The sequence below is a fragment of the Ixodes scapularis genome, unplaced genomic scaffold, assembly GCF_016920785.2.
Source record: "Ixodes scapularis isolate PalLabHiFi unplaced genomic scaffold, ASM1692078v2 PGA_scaffold0__279_contigs__length_252992795, whole genome shotgun sequence".
In the NCBI taxonomy this organism is placed as follows: domain Eukaryota; kingdom Metazoa; phylum Arthropoda; class Arachnida; order Ixodida; family Ixodidae; genus Ixodes; species Ixodes scapularis.
In genome coordinates, this window is record NW_024609835.1 from 75,127,127 (window position 1) to 75,150,379 (window position 23,253).

Here is a 23,253-nt window from a genome sequence, read left to right on the forward strand (position 1 = left end):
CTCGCCGATGGACGTAAAATCAAACTCCATTTTTTTCTGATATAGACTCATTGGGAAAAGTGTCTTTCAATAGGCAAGTAGATCAAACCAGCCCTATTTGTTGGCTAACACAGCAATATAGAAAGAATGGAAGTGTGACCGAGATAAAGAAGTGGCCCGATAAACGGGTGAAAAAGAGTGAAAGGGTGAGCGCACGGGCAAGCCAGTGAATAGTTGACCTAACTTAACCCGAGACAGGGAAAAGGAAGACAAAATATTGGTCGCATGTTTGGTCATTTTGCCAAACGCATTTAAAAGCGGTAGCTTCATAGGGTGGGTGGTGCTCTTATAGTTTGGGTAGTACCTAGGGCAGGATGACCCTTAGTCTTTCAGTGCCTGGGGTGAGTGGTGCTCTCAGTTCAGGTGGTGCCTAGGGCAAGGTTTTGTATGGATACAGATTACATCCTACCATTGTTTCCAGATACAAAGCTTTTGCACTGAATCTCCTGGGTCACCAAGAGAGGGAAAGTGCACTTTCCTGCCCTTTCCACCCCTCCTCGTTTCGCACACCCTCTTTACACCTGTTTCTGCTCCTTTCTTGCCTTTTCCACTCCCCCTGCTCCACGTTTTCTCACACCACCTGCTTTTGCTCCTCCCATTCCTTCATGCTGGATCCGTAGCTTAGTCAGCAGCTTACTTGGCTTCCACGCCGGTGACGGGGGTTCAATCCCTGGCACTGGTTGCCATTTTTTTCAAGATCATTTAGTGGTTACAAACTGACCGACCTACAGCTTTTGTACTAATGAGACTTCTAAAGTTGGTTGGCCCTACAAACCTACCGCTTTAAAGGACAACACAATGTCTCCGACATTTTGTGTTGTCTTTGTTTTTGTGTCTTCCTTTTGTTTCCCTAAGTTATGTCAAAAAAGAGTGCTTATATATAAATACTGTGTTCGCACGATTCTAACGCGCAGGCAAATTTAGCTTCCAGATATTCAAAAAGTAAATTGCTGCCAATTCTACCACGCAGGTAAAATAATGAAGATTGAACATATACCTCATAGAACAGATTTTATGAAATGCATAAATGGCATGCACTAGTCATTGCTGTCAGAGTCCAAGGATGGGTCTTCGCAGTCCACAAAGGTAATCTTTGCTTTTGCACTTTTATGAGTGTGCAACCATAGCCTCTGGGAGGGTTGTCTTCCAAACAATACTTTATGAGTTTGTTGGGTCACTGGGATTGTGAGGCCATGCAGGGCTGCTCCGTTCTCATCTTTTCCCGCCAGCATGATGGCCTTTCGTTTAAATAAAACCTCTAAGAGGAATTTCTTTTTGTTTTTCCATCTTAAAACGGCAAGCAGACACGAGTCCGTAGACGCAAGAGGATGCGTGTGAGATGGATACCAAAATGGCGAATGTAAACAAACAGCCACAATGGCGATGGGGCTATAGCCATCTTATACCGAGTACTGGAGTTTCAGTTTTTGGTTTCAATTGTAACGCGCATGTAGTTTTGGGCACCGATTTTGGCAAAAAAAAGTGTGCCTTAGAATCGTGCAAACACGGTAAATGATACGGCAAAAATTTTCTGTATGAATTCTGCAAACCCACCTTGTGGTTTCGGCGAGTAGGAGAGAAGAGATCGGATTCAGAGAGACACTCATCTTCTTCTTTCTCGTCGACCCCTGGTGCTTCCTTGTGCTTCTCGGCAATTTGCTGACCCACCATGTCGGGGATGTCCTCCAAGCTTCCTAAATCTGTCAGAATCACCGTATCACTGGCGCACTGCACACGTAGTCCCCTCAGTGAAGACTCTGGGCTCTGTGGTCGCTGAAACACCTGCCGCATATCAGTCACTAGATGGGGACCCCGTTCGGGGGACCTACTGCCAGTCCGGTCGAAGTGGTAAAAGCGATTTGGCCCCCCAGAGGTCGGGTTGACAGGAAACGACGAGCAGTCTGCTGTCTCGTCCTCTTCCTCGAATCCGGCCAAGCACAACACGCCATGGTCTCGGAGGTGGTCTTCGCTTGTTCGAGGCCCGTACTTGCCGAAGGCTCCGGAGACCTCGGAGATGCGCAGCGCATGACCCACTGGTACTTCCATCTCGTTCCCATTGACTACCTCTGCGTCTTCCTCCACCAAACGGTGAGAGGTCGAATTGGCCAGCGTCAGGTTCAGGTTGCCGAGCTCTCGGCCGTGCCCATACCGCTCGAACAAGTGCCTTCCCCTTCTGCGCTGCCTCGAGAAGACGGACTGGGGGGGCCTCAGGTGGCTCGGCTCCGAATGCGTGCTGCCGATGCTGTCCCGGCTGTCCGAGCGAGGCACCCGTTCCCCGGCTACGCTGTGGTACATCCTGCCAGGAAGGTACGTCTGAAAGCGTTCCAGCAACTCGGGCTGGAACCCAAACGCAAAGCGGGGCTCTCCCGTCGGGCTCGCGCGCGGACTGTCAATGTTGTCGCACGTCTCGGAAAGGCTTGCGTCCAGCTCGGTCTCCAAGGCCTTCCGCTTGCGCACCGCCAGAGACGGGAGGTTGTCGTTTCCGTTGCGATCTTCGTCGTCATTGTTGTTGTTGCGGCCGTCGCAGTCGGTCAGCTTGAGCTCCGCACCGGCCGAGAGGAGGTTCTTGAGTGCTGCGGAGCTGCCCATGGAAATCATCTTGTGCTTGGAGTGGATAAGGTTGCGTAGCATGGCCACCGCTCCCATCTCCCAGAGGCTGCGCTGGTCCTGGGGGCAGTGGGCAGAAAGGTTCCAGAGTGTGCCACAGGCGTTGCTCACCACAGTCAGGCTGGGGGACTTGAGCTGCTGCAGCAGGACCTGGAGGCAGTTGTAGTTGCGCAGGGTCTGCCGATGCTCCTCCTGCAGCGCAATGTAGCTGGACACGTTGCGGAGAATTCCGCCGCCATTCTCGACGATGGCCAGGGTCTTGGACTGACTCCGGTAGGTGAGCGTGCTTACGAGGAATGCCAGTGCACCCTCGACATTGCAGATGTCCACCTACAAAAAGTAGAGAAGATTCGAAAGAGGTTGAGGCACCCGAGATAAAGTGGATATGATCGTAAAGGGCTACTACTACTCTGAGCTGCCGAAATTTCATTTGGATGTTGCCATATTGCAGTAGAGGTAATGATAACTGAATTGTTTTTTGTAAAATGGCTTATGGTAGCTGAACAAATGCTATTGCATTTAAAAGAAAGATATCACTGCTTTCAATGAAAAAGCAAATAGAGTGCACAGTAAAAAAAAGAAGTGTGCACTCACGCATGGCCGGCGAAAGCCTGAGGCAGAGTAGCGACAATCCTGAAAGAATGCTTCGGGAATGGCTGGTGTCTTAGACCTCCCTCGTGCATTGAAAATGAAACCTGCCAGATAACCTTATTTCCACTGCATTGACGCGGCTGGAGCGCCACATGTCGCCCTTTCATCAGCCCAGCAATCACTCGCTTGTACTGACTTTTGGTGCCGATTACACACAGCAGCTGTAATGATGCTTATCAAAGACGCTCCACCGGTGCAGAGATAAGGTATCAGATTATGAAGGAAAAGTTCGTGCTTCGATTCCCAGTGAGGGACAAAGCATTTCTTGTAAAGACACCTGACCATGCTATTCTGTTCTCGTCAAAACATTTCTTTCTGAAAACACATTCTGCATTAAAATATGCAACAACGTGAAGCTTAACCACCGAGCCTGGTTAATTAAAAAAATTTTGTTTCATGCTCCAAAACTTTGGTAACTTCGGAAGCATGAAAAAGCCTCAAGATTCTGCCAACTGCACCTAAAACAGAACGCATGCTTTACTGCTTTTATTTATTGTTTGCATGGTCGATTAAACAGCAAACAATAAATGCAGCCAAGCAACTGGGCCAAACAAGCCACAAAGCCAGGTCAAACATGGTAGCGTGCATGTGCCATGGTGCCACCATCGGGTGGCTAGTATTATCCTTGGCACTCTCCCTACAGAAGCGACAAATAGTGTGGAGTGCGCACGGCCAACAAAGCCAGGCTGGAGGAATCGCACAGCCCTCGGGGACATTTTGTTTATTGATACAACACAACAAACATGCCATGATCTGCGTATCTGTTTTAGGACAGTGAAATCGTGCAAGTGGTTAGGCCTAGCAACCATTGCATAGCTGATGTATGCAGAGACCGCGTTGGTAATTCTAGAGGTAAAGCTTTTTTCTACAAGAGAACACCGACAACACCCTTCGACACGTTCATGATTTGTACTGCACGCTTATGGTGGCATGCTTATGTCAATGGAGACATGCTAAAGTCAAGGACCATTTATCATAAGCAGTACTCAAAAAAATGTGTAATTTGAGCGTATTTTTTTTTGTTGTTCATCGGAAGGACATTTTAAGATAAAGCGTTTCAGTCAGCTTAAAAATTACAGAGAATCGGCTATAGATTGAATGATTCCCGCCTCCTTAAAATTACTGTTCTACAAAACCCCCGTCAATTCTAAACTGCAATAATCAATGTCTGGTATTTAGAATCAAGGACTCAACTTGAAATCGACTCAGAAACGGAATGTATTTCCAAAACTACCCCTCACATTTCATTCTTTCTAAACAGCTGATGCAACACTGCAAGTACTACAACAATGAAAAACAACTTACCATTACCATATATCTTTTGCAACATAGGACACTATCTCGTCTCTGCTTGTTTCGTAAGATATGTTACAGTAATCACTTGGTCAGCAGAAGGTTTCCAACACAACTTTATAGTCAGCATGGATAGACCACTAACATAAAGTCGATATGTGCCCTGCAAGCGAAAGTTTATTTTAGGACTACCCTCCACACCTCAATGGGTTCAAAGAACCCTCCTGCACTTTACCATAAAATAATGAGAGATGACCCGCCCCCGAAAGGTAACCCACCCCCTATTCTTGGCTTGATTTGCTTTTTCTTTTTAAACACTGAAAGATAGCCCACTCCTAGTAATCATAGTGCTCGGATCAATGACGACCTCGGCGTAAATGCGTCTAGTTAGCTATGGCGGGATGTAAGCGAACATTGCTGACTGTGAAGTGTAGTCATCTTTGTTTCATTGATTCGCCGCAAGAGCAAGTTTGGGAAGGACAAATAACCTAAAAATAGAATTTTTTCAACTTCTCTCGATTGCACACTGAAAGTTAGCCCACTCCTTATTTTCACCCAACTTTCTTTCGAATTTAGGTGGGCTATCTCCCGGGATATTATGGTAACCCTTTGTGCTACAAAGAGCTGTCATAGCTGCGCTATTTTTATTGCATTGTTGCTCATTCTCTCATTATTTTTAGATCGCTAAAACCTAGTCTCATCTGTACTGCCTCCGACCCTTCGAATCAGTAAGTAAAAGGAAGGAAATTTGTGTGTTTGAGACATTTACTTTGCACTTGTGCCCCCATGTGTGTGACCCTCTCATGTCTAAGATGCTCAAGGACCCTTTAGATTCCCTTTAGAGTAGTAGGACTTGCAAAACCAACAGGAATGTTACTTCCATGAGTGTGCAAAGGAGGCTACCTTGTTGGCTGTACAGTGCGCAGAGAGATTCCAGAGTGCAGAAAGGATGCTCTTGAGTGTTGCCTCTTTGTTGGCCTCCATGGATGCCCTCATAAGCAGGGCCACTGCGCCCACTTCTCGTAGCGTCTCCCGACTTGACGAGTCTGCCCTCCAGGAGAGGTTCCGCAGAACGCTTGCCGTCACCTGCAGTGCAGCACCACAGAAACGCGTCTTTGACTGGCGTTCTATATTGCCCATGCATCGAAAGTGTCCCAAAGTGTTAACAAATGACATCACAAAAGCCGGAGTGTCATGCTGTCGAATGTCGCAATCCTGGCAATTGGTTGCGGAAGTTTCGGAAAAAAAATTGTGTGATGATTACACAACGTAATGCGTTTAGACAGCGGCAGCAAGGTCATGGGGCGTTTTCCTGCCAAATTTAGCGGTGGAACTGAATCGGTGCATAGGTCATGCGACGTAAATTTTTCCGCTAAATTTAGCGGGGAACCTGAATTTCCCTGCAGGTCCTATGACGTCAGGTCACGTGACATCAATTTCCTCGCCAAATATAGCGCAGAAACTGAATTGGTGCACAGGCGGTCACGTGACGTGAATTTTTCAACTAAACTTAGCGGGGAACCTGAATTTGTCTGTAGGCCCTGAATATGTCTGTAGACATTAATTTTCCCGCCAAATTTAGGGGGGGAACTGAATTGGCGCATAGGTCACGTGACATGAATTTCCCGCCAAATTTAACAGTGAAATTGAATTGGTGCATAGGTCATGTGACGTAAATTTTACAGTGAAGCTGTTTATGGCTAGTATTCCATGAATTTTTCGTGCACAGTGACCAAAAACTCTACGTCCGCATTGCCGCACGCGCCGCACGTGCAAGCCTTCCCCGTATAAAAGATTCTAAGTAAATAACCAAAATAAAGCGTTGACGAACGCACGTGCAAGATGTCATTTGTTTTAGGCTTTTGATTTAGAACAGTTATAGCTGCAGACGCCAGTACGTGCGGGGCATGAAACACCATTCCCTGCAATCTCCTTGATGCTTGGATAATTTAGCAATACGTCTATTCAGTAGATTAGTTATCAATAGGCACCATTTTCAAGATCAGTAGGCTCTCAGGTAGATAATAAAGAATTCTCGAAGATTTGCCGCTGTGCGACCCTCGTCAGCAATGTCTACGCTCGCACCGCCCTCTCTTTGTCATTGTTCCAAGCCGCTTGCGTGCCTAGTTTCCTTTCCTTCCGCTCTCCCGGGGTAGCGATTCCGATGCGTGCGTCTGCTTTCAGCCGGGTGGCGGTCCCGTCATGCATGTCTAGTTTCCTCCAGCCCCTCAATGCAGGTCTGCGTCGTGTGCTAAATAGCTTTGCTGGTCATCCACCTTCAAAGTAGAATGGCTCACTTTTTTTTTGTTTTGTTCTTTTTCGCTCAACTTAGCAGGTAACCTGAATTTGACCGTAGGTCCCGTGACGTCAGGTCACAGTCCACACATAAAGAATAAAAAACACTGAAATAGATCAGGGATAGACACTCACAGTTCTTTCAACGAGCAACGATATTTATACGACGCCCATCGCACTGCGAAAACCACTTTGGTTACTCATTGAAAGAACTGTCAGTGTCTGTCCCTCGTTTTTTCAGTGTTTGTATTCTTTCTGTGTGAACTATAGTCTATCCAACGCGCCCTGCTACGTGTATGTCGGGTCACGAGACATTAATTTTCCTGCCAAATTTAGCGGGGAAACTGAATTGGTGCATAGGTAACGTGACATTAAATTTCCCACGAAATTTAACAGGGAAACTGAATTGGTACATAGGCCACGTGACGTAAATTTTTCAGCGAGGAACCAGAATTTGTTCGTAGATATGCGACATTAAGTTTCCCACCAAATTTAGCGAGGAACCCGAATTTGTCTGTGGGCCCTGTGACGTCGGGTCACGTGACATTAATTTTCCCGCCAAATTTAGCGGGGAAACTGTTTATATTCGTCTCACGCCATTGCAAAACCGGAAGAACGGGCCACTGACAGCTGCCGCTGTAAAAGCACGCGGAAATGCAAGTGTCGCCGTCGTCACGGCATCTCATCTCCTGACTGCCGAAGCTTCCGTGGACTGTCCAGCAAGTCAGTTCGGGCGGAGATCGAGGGGCCATTTTGTGTAAAGACACCATTCGGACATGCACTCCAAGCACCATACATATAGCCAAACAGACCTGCCCTTATAAGTATGCCCCATATGCTGCTGTGGTAAACAATTGAGGCCAATGTTTCTTCTTGCTTGAAGAAACAGTGAACTTCCAGAAAACCTTTTTTTTTAGCATCTACATGGAACATGAATGCCACAAACGTTTCCCGAATTTAGAGCAACAGTATTTGTGTTGCGTGACACTGCTTCCACTTCTGAAATACCGCCACCTGTGAGAGGGGGCGGTATTTCAGTTTGTAGTGGGCCCGAAGAAAGCGACTTCCAGTTACGGCGCACTAAGGAAGCTCGTCGTAGATGGAGTATAAATCAAGGACGGGAGTGGAATAGAGAGTGGAAGCGAAAATGGAGTGAGAATCCTCAGAATCGTGCTCGGGAGGATGCAGAAACAACAATGACGATAGCAATTATGTAAGCACCGAGCTGCTGTCCCTATGACACAAGTTATGCAATAGCATAGATGCACTGGGAGTTTTCTTTTGTGAATGAGGTTAATTCATTCATTAATATTTTCACTCAAAAATTAAAAAAATATTCACCACCTAGCCATTTGTAAGCAAAATCACAGCATGGTATGTTGCAAAACTGATTTCAAACTTAAATCTACTGGGTTCAAATTCCATATAAATCACACTTGAGAACTCTAGTCCAGCATCCTTCTTTTAAATTGCATCAGGTGTAGCAGTGAGCAGGCACTGTTAAAGGCCAACCAACAGAATCGTCTTCTGATGTGCAGAAACCCCTTTCCCTAACCCTTCATTCCTCCTTACATTCTTCTTTCCCCTCTCCCAAAAGAACTGTCTCTGATTGCCCCCCCATGAAAGGAAGAATTTCCTTCTTTTATTAATGGAAACGGAGGGCAGTTCCCTCCTTTCAGCAATGGACCATGATTGGCAAACAATGCCTGCATGTCCATTTTCTTGCACCCCTGCCCGTTTCGATCTGGATGAGCATCGTACCGGCGTGCTGTCATGTATCACTACTGCGTGATGCAGGTTGAAGACCCCTGGCTAGCAGTTGTACTGCACTGGCTAAATTTCTCATCTACAGCTGGGAGACTCGTCGCCCGTTGAGCCGGACCAAGTTCTAGGCTGTGTATAAACACGCAGACAAACCAATTTTTTTTTTTTCCATTTTCTTGCAGAACATTAACTGCAACAATATGGAATGCACTCAATTCCACACATGAGTGCTCACTGCAATGCAGATATATAGCATTTTTGTGAGATTCTGTCTCAAGTTATTTTTATAGGCTCCAATGACTGGATATATATATATGCATGGGCTGTGGGAAAGCAGGCAGGTGAACCCTACCCATAAGCAGTAAGCAAATGATTCATGTACAGTGCAATCCACTTATAACGATACCACATATAACCATGTACTGCATATAACAATCAGTTTCTAGAGTTTCTAGAGTATAAACGCTCAGTTCCTAGTCCAGATACAACGATAATTGGTTATAACAATTGAATTTTCGGGTTTTCTCATTATTGTTATAAGTGGATTGCACTGTAGTAAGTAGATATGGTATCTTTACCAAATAAAAACTGTTAAACATTCAAAAGGCTTTGGATGCCTTTAGAGAGAAGACTTAAGAGAGACGCAGGTTTGAAATATGAAATAAAATGCTAGATTCTCAGAAATCACCCAGCACCCAACTAAAGATTCTGCCAAAAGTCCTGGAGGATTTTGCAACTTTTTCAGGCTCATCTCCATCATCATCATCATCATCTCCAAGTGTCGTGTTTCCCCTGTTTGCTCTGCAGCTGAACATTTGAGAACATCAGACACAAGTTGAGAATGTTAAGGTCCCATGGGACCTTAACATTCTCAACTTGTGTCGACATTTAGTTGTTGTCTCTCTGAGTGATGCCTTTGACTTTAGTGTTACGATGGGGCATGGTGCACCATGCCCCATCACACTCAAGTCAAAGGCGTCACTCAGAGAGACAACAACTAAATGCTGCGAGAATACAGGAGACAGTATAAGTACATTATTATCATAAGGCATCTTGGTGGGTCTAAGCATGTTTGTTCCCCGTATCATCGGATAGGATTCCCCTGTCACCTGTCTCAGGTCCTCGCTGGGCGAATGAAGTTGGGATACGAGGGCTCTCATGAAGCCCTTCATGGAGCAGAGTAGCGCTTTGTTGGTCCCATCGCCGAACGTCAGGTTGGTGAGCGCCATGCCGGCGTAACGACGTAGGGTGACGCAAGCAGCGTCGCCAGTGTTCCCATGGCTGTTCTGGTCTACCTGGATCAGCTCTGCTATCGCCTGAAGTCCACCTAAAAAAATTTCAAAGGTCCACTAAAGCTGACAGTATGCCCAACTTTACTTAAAAATTCTCGAGTTTAATGTGTACTTAATTTACTCCATAGAACCAGACTGTTAGGGCCCGTTCACGCTCTTGCATTTGACATACGACCGACAGAGACAAGGCCGGTCTTTAGGTCTTTTGTGACAGCTTACGACCGGCTGCTCAGCTATACAGCCGGTAGTAAGCTGTCACAAGAGGTTTAAAAACCGGTCTTGTCTCAGGCGGTCATAATCAAGCACAAGTGTGTGAATGGGCCTTTACATTCTTAATTAACGTTAGTGACGGGTTGAACTTTTATTGAATTGACAATTCGGCGCCGAATCTTGGGATTCGGCAATGCTGAATTTTTGCTGAACTTCTCTGAAGATTCAGCAGATTCAGCAAAAATACATTGTTGCAAGATGTAAAAGTAAATATTTAATTCTCCTGGGCCGAAAATTTGTTTAGGTTTTTTATTAATGCATATTGACACAGATAATTACTAAGTAAGGTGATAGTCTACAATATAATTGTATTAATGTCATTATTGGGTGTTTACCATATTTTCTGGTGTATAAGAGGCTTTTTTTTTTTTAAACATTTTTCTCGATACGTTTTATACAACGACGCGACTTATATATATTTTTTTTTTAATTCACGGTACGGCGCCATTTTTTTTATGCTCCGTGTGCTGTTTTTTGTAGAGCAGTGTAACTATGTAGCCATAGGCGGTATTTCCCCCACCCGGAGGCACTGCCGTCGCTGCACTCTTCTACAGTTTTCAGAACTGACTCGGAAAGCGAGAAATTTTATAGTTTCCCCAAAGTGGCTCAATGTGGATAGGCAAGACAGTGAAAATAAAGCATTTACAGCGTGTTATCGACGTTGCCAAATTCAGCAATGGTTCCATATTCTTTTGCTTCAGTCCAGTAACACTGAAATTTAAGTGGGCTGGTATACACGCATTGCAGAATATTCTCTCGCGTCTTTCTTCGTTTCCATTTGACGAGCAAACCGTGTTCCTACGCGTAAAAGGAAGGATTGTGCCTAGCTGATCTTTTAGAAGTACCGAGAAGAAGTATGTCAAGGTTTATCTTTCTGCCTGCACACTGAAGCTCGCGTCTCTCCGGGGCTTGGCCTAAGCTAGGTCTAGTGGTCCAAAGCCTGGTTCACGAGTGTTTAGCTCGTTAAACTTTCGTTTGCTCAGCATGTGTTCGCTCGAATAAACCCGAACAACTTCTCATTTTGCGTGTTTTAAATCCTTTTGCTGTGAAACACTCGATTGCCTCCGACAGACAGCGTCGTGTATGGGCATCTCTCGCAAGCTGAAACGTCAAAGTTGCGCAACAAATGGTATCTGCATTCTGGCCGATTGTGCGAAACCCCGATTTCGCGATACCGATGCGTGTCAACTAAAGAACTGATCACATGAACCGTGCAATGAGGTGCGGCTTATACAAAGGTGCGACTTATATACCAATTTTCCCAATAAAAACAATATTTGAATGTGCGACCTATACAACAGTGCGACTTATAGTCCGGAAAATACGGTACTCTGAATTTTACAGTGAGTTTTTGAAGAAGTGGTGTGACAACGAGGTTGGGTAGTAGCAGACGATACGCGAGTTTCGGTATTGAGGCCTCATCAGCGCAGGTCTGCAAGCGTGAACATTGTTGAAATAAAGATGGTACAGTCAAACCTCGATGTAAAGAAGTCGGTAAAGTTTGGAATTTACTTTGTTACATTGAAATTTCTCTACATTGAAATTCAAGGCTAACGTTAAAGAAAGTTTCCACAAATGTTTCTCGGGTGCACAAAACTCACCGAAGATGCCTTTATTTCGGTTGAAAGTAGTCCGTCACCTTTTTCTAGGCCACTCTTGGCATTATTATCGGCATCACGCGACGTTCATATAGCCAGACGGCCTGCATTGAGTCTTCGTCTTGCTATGTGATCGCAAACCACCTCAAGACATTGATCGCGTCCACCACTTCACGGTCATTGGGCACAACGCAGGTGTCTTGCTCATCAGGCTCGATGTCGTCCTCATCTTACATGTTCCCACGAATATCGCTAGCTATCGCCTCCTCGGTCACCAACCTCCGTTGCAATGACAGCAGAGTCGGCATATAGAAAGCCGTCGAGGTCGACGTTGCCAGGGGCGGCTCCACCGCCTTCAAGGCTCCATCGCCCAGGACAATGAGAATCGCATGCTTTTAGTTAGGCCTCGAAACAAACTACACAGCGCGAGTGGAGCTGACAGACGAAACGACAACGGCTCTAGTGTCCTCTAGTAGCCGTTCTGTACACCGCACTCACCAGGCTTGGCCCGTTTCACCCTTTGAGCTTTATCGGGGGCCCATTTCAGCGTATGTGCTTCCCAAAATCTTTTTTGGGACCCAAAAGTTTGTGACAAATTGTCCATGAAACTTCGTTACATCGAAATTTCAGCAAACGGGACTTCGTTACATAGAGGTCAAAAATACATGGCATGCATACACTTCCGGTTTGAAAAAGTTATGTACTTTGTTACATAGAGGGTTTCGTTACATAGAAGTCTGTTACATCGAGGTTTGACTGTAACACTGTGTTCTTACTTTCTCTGTGAATCATTGTTTTGTGCACGAATATGAAGGCAACGGCTGTTGAGCCTTTACCGAAAAACAACAAAATTATTGTAAATATGCATGTTTTTTCAATTTGAGTCACATCAGCTTTGCATGAAAGTGTGTGCCCCATAATTGCAACGTCTCGTTTTTAACTTTACAATGCCGGTTTCTGATGTTAGGACACATGCGGACATCTGGGAGAGTGGAAAAAGTTAGGAATGTCAGGTGTGCAACGTCGAACATGATAGTTCCGTGTTTAGTTTAATGTGAATAGATGAAAACTGCAAAATAATGTTAAGTAAAGACCATTATTTTATTTTGGCACAAACTACTCCTAAGCCGAAAAGAGGATTGCTATACAGAAATGGCGAGGAGTGATTTAAAGTTCTTGTCAGTAAACATTGCAACTACCTCATTGCATTACAGGAACGATCAAATGAAAATCACCTCATCCAGAATGTACCGCATCATTTGTCACTTGCGCAGTGGATTGTGTCAGTTCCTAGGCGATCTTCTGTTCTTCAGGCAGAAAATATTGAAGAGAACCACACTCACAAATGCTGACAAACGAACAGTTGCTATCTTACCTACTCCACACCTCGCCATAACCGCTGGTGCAACTACACTGTACGATTGTAGCGGGGCCAAATTGTATGGCGTCTCGCGCATGCACAAACGTTTGCCAAATTTTTGCCAAATCTTTGCTGAAGCTTTCTTTAAAAGTTTGGCATGTGCCGAACTTTGCCAAATTTGAAGTTCGGCAGATTTGATTCATCACAGTTAATATATCTTCCTGACTCTTCCATTCAAGAGTGCCAATCACGTTGAACACCCATAGGGATATGTGTATTATTTTCCCGTTTCTTGTTTTTGCTTTGCCAGTACCCAAAGATTGCCATCCGACATGGTTGGTGCAACACATTAGGTCGTCTGGCCGGGGCTAGAGTAACTGTATAGGCTCTACTTGCAGAGTCAGAGTATCACATTCCTTTTCTTTTGCTGCCAACTTTGTATTGGCAGAGAAACGGCCACGTGGGCCAAGGTGGATACAACTTCATGAGGGAAAGTGACCTTGCAGGCGCCGAGTTTCGGGTGGAGCGTGTTTCTCACTTTGCGTTTGCGAAATATACATCTTACACTAAAATTGAAGGAACTGCAAGGTTCCTTGACCAATGAACATTATGTGTAGCTGCTGGGTACAGTTTAATTGCGCCGTATTATAACGTGAGCAATGTTTTAAAACATGTTTCCAAAGTCTGTGAAGCAGACAACACGGAGGACTATCGAGTTGCTCGAGTCTGCAAAGCTCGCAGAGTGATACGCGACCGGCCCATCTGCACACCTTTGACCAGACGACAATGCGCAGCTACGGCTTGCAAAGGGACGTTTTATCCGGCTACTATGTTCTACCCAGGGCATAGAGAGAAACGGGAGACAGATGATGGGACGACAAAAAACATGTGGCGTGCCGCCACACTATATCGTCTCTGTTCCGCATGCCACAGCACACTGCCTCATAGCCACACCATCCGCACCTCCAGGGTCTCCTGCAGAAGCGACGGTCACTTCCTACAGTGCGGCCTTGGATCCAACATGCCCGCTTGGAAGCCCCAATGCGATACTCTGCTCCGCACACAGGGCATATACAGTTTCTCTAGCCGGGGCCATCCTCTTTCTTTTGCTCACCCCCTTTTAGAGCATAGCTCTTAGGCACCCGTTTCCATGTTTTGCAGCATTGGCATGGGGGTCAGTGCAACCGTGCTAAATTTAGCGGGGGAATTTCAGTTTTTTCACTAGATATAGCAAACAAAATCAGTTCCCCTGCCAGGTTTAGCAGGAGAATTGACGTCACGTGACCTCAACACCAATTCAAATCCCCACTAAATTTAGCGGGGAATTAAACTGGTGTTGAGGCCACGTGACCTAAATTTTTCCACTAAATCTAGCGAAGAAACTAAATTTGTTCATATGTGATGTGACAGCAAGTCATGTGACGTTATTTTCCCCACTAAATTTGGCAAGGACTTTGAGATCACGTGGCATCCCCTTTTTAGCTAAATTTAGCGGGGAAACTGTGGGAGGAGAGGAGTGTATGGAGGAGAACGAGGGGAGGGTACGGGGGAAGATGGGAGGGTATGCAGGAGGAGCAGTTGAGGGCACGGAGGAGGAGGGGGAGGAGAGGAGGAGGAGGGGCATACTCTCCCCTCCGTACCCTCCCCTCCTCATCCCCAAGAGCTGCACTCTAATTTCGCATTACTGAGATTTGTAAACGTCTTTCATTTTTTCATTTCTGCATCTCTGAGCCGTACTTCTTGCATTCTTGCCCAGGCGGGCATGACCGCAAACTAGGCTTCAAAGGAATTGAGGCTTTAGCAACGGCTTGCTCATCTGTAGTGCTCACTGATTCAGTTCTAGGTTACCTCATTTGTGCTATAGTCTCATCTCATCTCAAGTGGAGATCAAAGTTCATAATCGTGATCCGTGTGCAATGTCAAGTCTCACTTCTTTGCACTGGCATGCTCGTGCTGGGAGCAGCAGCTGACATGGGGGAGCAACTGAGTTAGCTCGATGGACCCAGAAATTCTGTTCACCCTTGTAGGTTCACACTCTTTTATTATGCTCATTGATTGGGCCCTAATTTTAAACAACAATCTTGAAAAAAGTCTACATAAAATAAATTGCTGTGTAAAGCTTGCATACTGACTCATCCACAGGCTTTCAAAACATTATTTGTTACATAGGTAAGCGCCAAGAAAACGCAGAGACAAGAGAGTAGACAGACAAGGGCTCACCCGCAACTATGTTTATTGAAAAAAACTAATCATATATATATAGCAGTGCCAGAACAAACAGTAACGTCTAATTCCAATATAACCCTCGTAACAAAAATAAAAAAATCATTTGCTGATAAAGGCAATGACGCGTCACTTATACACTCCTCGACCTTTACTTCGATTGTGAAAGCTTTAGGCCGCACTCTAAAAACCTTATCTGGATACCTAGCCAAAAACCTGCTGTCGCTAAATGACAGGGCACATGGGCAACGACTGCCCTCAGTGGCAAGGTGTTTTGACGGGGTAGCTTGCGTGGATGCGGTATGCTTGCGTGCATAATCATTAAAGCACCAATGCCTGTCTGGCCAATATAAAAGGAGCCACCTGACAAGGGTACTTCATACACTACTTTCATAATTCACTCTGTGTATTTGGTGATGTGCCTGGTTTTGCAAGAACTTGTAGAATCACTCGGATTGTCTTTATTGGCAAATGAGCATTCTTTTTTTGTTAGGGGGGGGGGGGGGGGGGGGGGTTACGCCAGAACTGGATGCGACAGTTTGTTCCACCACGGCTACATATATGTCGTTTTTTTTCAAATAAAATTGGTCAAGAATGCGCCCTTGCCTGTTTACTTTCTTGTCCCTGTGTTTTCTGCCACTTACCTACATGTTCATAAACCAACTGACCCGAGACGAGATGAGAGGCTCAAGTCCACGACTGGAGAATTGCGAATGAACGAAGCAAAATGGTAACAATGATGATGACGATAATGACACACAGCTAGAGAAAAGAAAAGCCATAGCGTACCTAGTGGCAGGACTTAGCAGTACTCAAGTATAGCACTGACAAGCCAAGCCAATCGAGGTACAGCCTAAATAGAATTTAAAATGGCGGCTTCTTGTTGGTGTTTCCCGCTGATCGCTCGTAACGATTTTGTCCAAAACATCTAGCTTTTGGACGTCAAGCTGTCCAAAAAATCAGTTTTGAATATGCACTATTTCTAATGGGTAGGTAGGTCACGGTTCCTCCTTTAGATCCAAAATATCAAACAAGTTTGAATTATTGGTGTTTGAAAAATTGGTCAGCGACGACTGTACATACAAAGTTGGCAATTCTGACAACAAAAAAAGCACAAATTGTGAAAGCTAATTTTGAAATTATCTACATCTTATTACCATGTCTATAAGGTATTATGAATCGAAAAGTTTGCTGTGAAAGGAGCCCGAAAGATTGACACCTGCATGTGAAGAGCTCAAATTTTCATCAAAGCCATATTTTGATGGCACATCTTACCATGTAAGAATTCAATTAACTTGTGAAAAATTAGAGCAACAGCAATGACATTCTCAAGGATGAGCGAACACTAACAACCAATTCAGTAGAGTCATGCTTATAGCACCTTTTCTTGACAAGTGGAGGAAGCGCTCTGTCTAAAGATGGCAATTACCTAGTGGTTGCTGCACCCATCAGGAGATGGCACCACAAGCACAGTTTTCGGGTGCCTCAGTCATCCCATCTGTGTTCATGTCCGCCATTGAAAATTTCAATGGTGTATAGTAACAGCAAACTTACCATTTTTACATATCTTTGGTCAAGCTCATTACATGCGGACACCAACTTTTCCAGTTCATTTTGCAGCGAGCCCCTCAATTTAACTTACATATATAACTTATAAAATTTTAACCTCTGGCTCAACCGCTGTTACCCTTCAACAAATTTAAGTAATCACACAAACAGATACTCTTTGATTAAGAGTTATTGAATTTGCAAAGAACTTTTTGTAATTACTTCATTTCAAAGCCGATTGCTCACTGCAAGACATGGAAAGAGATCCATTTTAAGTTATATTGATACTACGGTGATTATGAAACAGCATAGTTGAAAACTGAACATGCCCTGTCATCAATTTAGTGTAAGGAGTTTCTTTGGGACATGATCAGTTTGTTTAGTATATATTATATTTAGGTGATGTAACTGCAACCATTCCAAAATATCATGGCATTTTAATCTCAAACAAGTGCAGTGGCCACTTTACCCAGCTGGCACATGGCATGCCTGTGCTCCTCATCAAAGGAAAGCTTCATTAGAGCAGCAATGGCAGGGCCAGGATGCTGGTCACCAGTCTCTGGAAAGAAAGATGCCTATAAAATCAGCTATGCAGGTTGCATTAGAACAGCATGCACACTTGAAAAAACTTAGCTTGCAAGCCCTAAACCAGCAGCATAGCATTGTCAAATGCAACGGAATCCACTCTCCTAAGAGACATTCATTGTAGCACTGGTTAGACTTTTCCAAAACTAAAATACCGGGCAAGTGCCCACTCAAAATCTAGAGATAGTCGCGAAAAAATGGAGGATGGGCGCTTGTCCGGTCATCAATTTTACATATAAATGTACTGTGCATATTTTGTCAGATCTTAGATATTTGGATATGGAGGCTTAATGTGGGAATGGGCGGATGCGTGGTATCCTACGGTAGTGGGCTGGTGGCATGCTCTCACGAAATCTTCAGAACAAGCATAGATGTATGTACCATTACATGAAGCACCTTCCACTTAATTTAGTTTTATCCAATTCCAGTCAATTTTTTGACTCTGTACCTACTGTTGCAATTTCTTTTGCATTTAATGACAACTGACGTTCATCTAGAGCAGGAGTTGGCAACCTCTGAAAGTGGTGGAACAGCCTGGCTTCAGTTGGATGTTATAAAAATAGCTGAAATATATTCAGACACCCTGTAAGAAGAGTAACCAACAGGTGGCCCGACGGCCAGCCTTCTATCAAGGTCTAAGAGCTGATCATTGGTCGCCAAAACTTGTTTTGAAGAAAATCGAAGCACAAAAAAATAGATTCTTTCTAAATGTTCTTTGATATGGTATGTCATAATGGTTGTCTTTTATTCATGAAAACATATCTCTACAGCTAAATGTCACATGTAACACTGTAAGCAAGCCAATTTAACATTTCACAATACAGCTTGTAGTGTCCTCTGCAGTTCATAGTGAGGTGAAACAGAGTATGGCAGAAACTGTGGTTCGTTTGTTCAAAATCGTTTTGTTTCCGATGTCATGCTCCAAAAGTGCTCTAGCACAAATGTCAATTCATGTGCCCAGCGTGCAACACTAAATAACACATCTGCTCCCCCAAATTATCAGCTTTAAAATGAAGTTTAAAATACTGTTTCCAGAAACACAAGCCTCCTCTCTCTCTCTATGTCTCATTCTGCATGGGTGCACAACAGAACTTGTGCATAACATCACATTTCATATATTATTTTTATGTTATATGCCTATTATGACATAAATATAATTGTAGTATAATTGTAATAATTGTATAATTATCAAAGTTATATATTAGTTATACTGTGATGTGCAAAAATACAATCTGGACAATGAACAAAACCTGTCAGATTTGCTGATCTCTGAACACATAATGGCACAATTCTATGATCAGTCTAAATATCAACAACAAGTATCCACCCAAAAGGAGCCCCCAATTCAACCCAAGAGCCCGCCGTTCTGCTCTCAGACTGTCACAGCAGGCAACACGCTGCATTCTTACCTGCATAATATGCATGCCATTCACCGTGCCTCACGGTGTTTTAACTCCAACCCACGCCCGTAGCTTCATTCGACAGCCAGTGCTACAACACTCGCAGCGGACAGGCGTAGACAAAATGGCCTCGGGCTCACCGTTCTGGTTGGACTCGGCGATGCAGGCCTCGATGTCCCGCAGGTAGTCGCAGAAGTCGCGTATCTGCTCGAGCAGCCGCAGCACCCTTGCCTCCCGGCGGCTGTGCTTGTCGTCCGGGTGTGCGTGAACCACGTTGTGCAGGGCCTGGCTGGCACGCAGCCGCAGCTCCCGCATTACCCGGCGCTGCTCCTCTGCACTCTCCTCTGTCGGGGAGGAGGCCTCCTTCTCAGTGGCCCCATGCAGCAGCTGGATCAGCAGCGGGAGGCAGCCTGTCCCGGGGGACGCGAGAGATTGCATACAGGTGCTCCGGCATCTCGCTCAGTCACAACGGCAATGCGCTGTAGTATGGCCGGCGGCCACGTGAGCCGGCCCAGACTATAGACCATTCTATTTAGAGCTCTCAGGTCAGGGCGGCACCATTTTGTTTGACTACAACGCCCTCTCCACACATCCGAGAACCTCAGCAGGTTCGGCGGGGTAAAACGAGAGAGAGGGCATGCGCCCGACTCTGCTGGCAGACAACAAACCGGGAGGTTGCCGTTCTCCATTTCATTTCATTTATTGTTCTCTCAGGGCCCGAAGGCATTACAGAGAGGAGTGGGGTTTTTTTTTTAAACGGAAACATATGAGTATAACGATACATAAGGCAAGACATAAAACAAAAGTTATTGAACATCAAAAAACTTAGTAATGGCAATTTTAAAAACAGTAGCATCAGTTATCGAGACTATGGGTGCAGGAAGGCGATTCCAATCTATTGAGGTCTGAGGGAGGAAGGAGGCATTGAAAGATGAGGTGTTACACTGGGGGACGCCCACTTTTAGATGGTGATTAGTTCGTAGCGAAATGTAAGATGGTTCTAAAAATAATGTTTGACGAAGTGTTGGATTAGAGTGAAAAATCTTCTGAAAAAGACAAAGCCGGGATATTTTCCTGCGAAGAGAGAGGTTAGGCAAGGAAAGGGATGCTTTCATAGATGTGACACTGGATGTGCGATGATAGTTTGAGAGGATGAAACGAGCGGAATGATTTTGTATGGATTCAACAGCGGATGAAAGGGTGATACCGGAGTCCCGCCGGTACAACCCATCTTTGGGTTGTACCGAACATCGAACTTTCGCTCGTGGCTGCCGTTATGAAGTGGTTCGCGTTCTTAGAATATGTATGGCTGCTCCAAAATCAGCCTTTAGTGCTCTGTTGTTTTACTTCAGTAAATGATCAACTAGCGTACCTTTTTTCCGTTACTTTAATAGCAGTGGAGTCAGCCGGCAACTCAATCACTGCGTCTATTGCGCCAGGGGAGCACGTTTTTATTTATTATTCCAGACTTCCACTCATTGTCGCTAAAGGCCTACACCAGTACGAACTTCGTATAGTAAAATAGCTACAGGAACCGGATTTACTTTTCACCAGACCGCCCAGCCACTCTGACACAGTTTTTCCATTTTTTTTTATTTGCATTCAGGTAACATTGCAGTTAGACCCGGTTCATTTTTTTTATCGAGCATAGCATTCCACAATCACTTGCATATCAAAATCCGCGCATCTGCGCTTAAAATTTTCAAAATGACACGATTTTAAACCGAGTTTGAACGCCAGCCGGATGTTATGTACAGCCCACTTGGAGGAGCAGGCGATGCACGGGGTGAGAAGGGAAAGGCAGTTATTTCCTTTTGCTCTTCCTAGAGGAACGGTCTATACCCATGGGGCAGTGAAGTTTGGTTGGACATTTAGCACCATCATATACCGAATGCTCGCAACCCCATCTTGAGCTCGAACGTCCAAATGTCGTGACAAACTTGGACGCGGCACTTATGTCCAATCACTTTGCAGCAAAATCTTCCCGAAGTTGCCTTTTCTTACCACCAGCCGCACCGACTATCGGCTGACTGAGGCGCCTCCTCTTCACTGTCCTGAGACTATAGGGCAGTTTCACGAAATGCCTTTTCCTTTTCGATAGGCTGCAATCCTCCATATCAATAAACAACGTCCACCACTTTCACAATTTGTTTATATGCAGATGCTTAGTAATGGTGTCATTCTTGGGGTTGGTGAAACGCTGAAGTGTGGCGAGTGGCTCCTTTGACAAGAGAACTCAGTATTTTGGTTGCATAAATCCAAGTTCATTCTGAAGTAAAGCAAGTGTTGCCAAAGACTACTCAAGCAGCACACACTGTAGACATTTTTTTTTTTTAACCTTATAGTGAGGTTCCATGAGGAGTTTACTCCAGAATGAAAAAATTAAAACAAGCAGAAAGATGCTGGTAAACCTTCGGGACCTTGGCTCCATAACCACCAACAGGAGTTTAAAGGATCCTGCTCTTGAGACGCCCCGCAACAGCTTTTTATAAGCACCGACTGCAAGCAACTGCTCCGAAGTCAGTGTCGGGTTTGCCAGTGCGAGTGAATACTTTTTCTTCCTCCCAGTGATGCGAGTAGTCCAATGGTTTCAGGGACATTTGAGGTATAACCCCTTATTAAGGCGAAAGACTTATATGTCTCATCGTTCAGTCAACCTTCAAAAAACATGTCGGCGGCACGAAATGTACCAAAACGAAAGGTACGAATGAAACGGCGCCAAAAGTGTGTCAACAGAGAGTGCGTTGTCTTCGGAGGTTCACTATCACCGGGACCACAGCCGACACCACGATCTAACTGGGATAAGGAAACGGCGCCAAAGGATCATCGTCAGAGAGCGCGCTGTCTTCGGAGGTTCACTATCATGTTCATGTGACCACTCAGGCAAATTAGACGCAATTTAAAAGGAATCAATGTGAATTAAGTAGATTATGTGTCTGTCTTTAATGCATCGGCACTTGGGCTTTCGCCCTCAAGTCGTCCTAGGGATAACATAAGAGACCCCGTGAATTTTTCTTTAACTTGAAGTCGTACATCCAAATGGCCGCTAAGGCCTAAATTACTGCATTTAGAAGGGACAAGATTGCTACTAAAACTTATTGAAACACTTCCCCCTTAAAATAGACAATGTGTAGGTATACAATTTATTTTTTAAATACCTCCAATTTTTATTAGAAATATTTTCAATGTAAATGAGCTCGAACGACAGTGGTCAATGTATTGGAATCACATGCAGTTTCTCTTATGGCTGTAGGAGTCTGTGTTTGCTTGTGACACGAGGGTTCAGTTATTAGAAGGGCATCGACGAAGTGGCTCGATCCCATAAAGACTGCCTCAACCACCAAAATTTTTTTCTTGCCCGTGTTGCTCCCTTCACTGATCACACCAGTAATTATTTAACAAAGGTGTAGTTAGACAACTTCCAGTCATTGGAAAACTGGAAGTTCTTTAGATTTTTTTATGAAGCTGCTGGATTTGAAAGAAACCATCTGAATATTTTCAACATTTTAGAATTACACGAAACTGGGGTGATAACAGAAAAACAAGCAGGAACTTGCACCAGCTCACATGTGCCCTCATGTTTGGTTCATGAATATTTCCCCAACATTTTATTGATTATAGTTTTGTACATACACATTACACTATAAAGTGCTAGAGCAATTGATTATTTGCAAGGCAGTTTCCAATTAAAAATCAATTCTGCCCTATTGGCAGCAAGGGAAACTGAATTCCATTGAATCTATGAATCTAGAAAACGCTTGAAAAAAATGATCAAATTAAACATATCCAGATTTCACAAGATGGTAAAAAAAACATAATGGCGTCATCGTCGTTACCTAGTAGGAGCCCCAAACAGCCTTAGCCCGGGGCACAAAAATGCCTTAACCAGCACTACCTAGAGATGCCAAATTATACTGCTTGATGTCAAACAAAGTGTTAGGAATTCAGGGATTGTCTCCCCAGTATTTTTAGTGGTTGCAAAGTCTCACTTTGCATCTGGCTCCCGCCCTCTTTTGAACCGGGTTTGGGTTCATAGCCGTAGTGCTGTGCAAATATTCAAATTTTCTAATAGTAGTTTCGAGTAATATCCTATTCCATATTCACTTCGAGGTGAACTGTGATACTCGTATTTTTAAAAATGTTGATCACGACAGGTTAGCCCTGTTGAGTGCGCTTCTAGCACTGGTGCACTGCAGAAAAGCAGCACTCGCAAAACTCACTTCCGAGGATGTTGCTTCTCCCCAGTGCACCGGTGCTCGGTAAGAAGCGCACTCCACGGTGCTAAAACGCTTTGATCAGTACCTTAAAAGATACAAATATTGCAGCCG

At 44.7% G+C, this 23,253-nt stretch overlaps 1 protein-coding gene across 4 annotated transcripts in view; it reads right to left on the reverse strand.

Annotated features, from left to right (window-relative positions):
• Positions 1-23,253, reverse strand: part of LOC8039012 — a 154,380-nt gene that overhangs the window by 15,518 nt on the left and 115,609 nt on the right. For all 4 annotated transcript variants that reach the window (XM_029966623.4, XM_029966625.4, XM_029966626.4 and 1 more), the window contains exons 10-14: positions 19,066-19,335; positions 17,410-17,499; positions 9,759-9,976; positions 5,494-5,676; positions 1,594-2,976 (exon numbers count right to left, since the gene is read on the reverse strand). In XM_029966623.4, the coding sequence (XP_029822483.2) occupies positions 1,594-2,976; positions 5,494-5,676; positions 9,759-9,976; positions 17,410-17,499; positions 19,066-19,335 (2,144 nt within the window). The remainder of the gene's footprint in view (positions 1-1,593; positions 2,977-5,493; positions 5,677-9,758; positions 9,977-17,409; positions 17,500-19,065; positions 19,336-23,253) is intronic.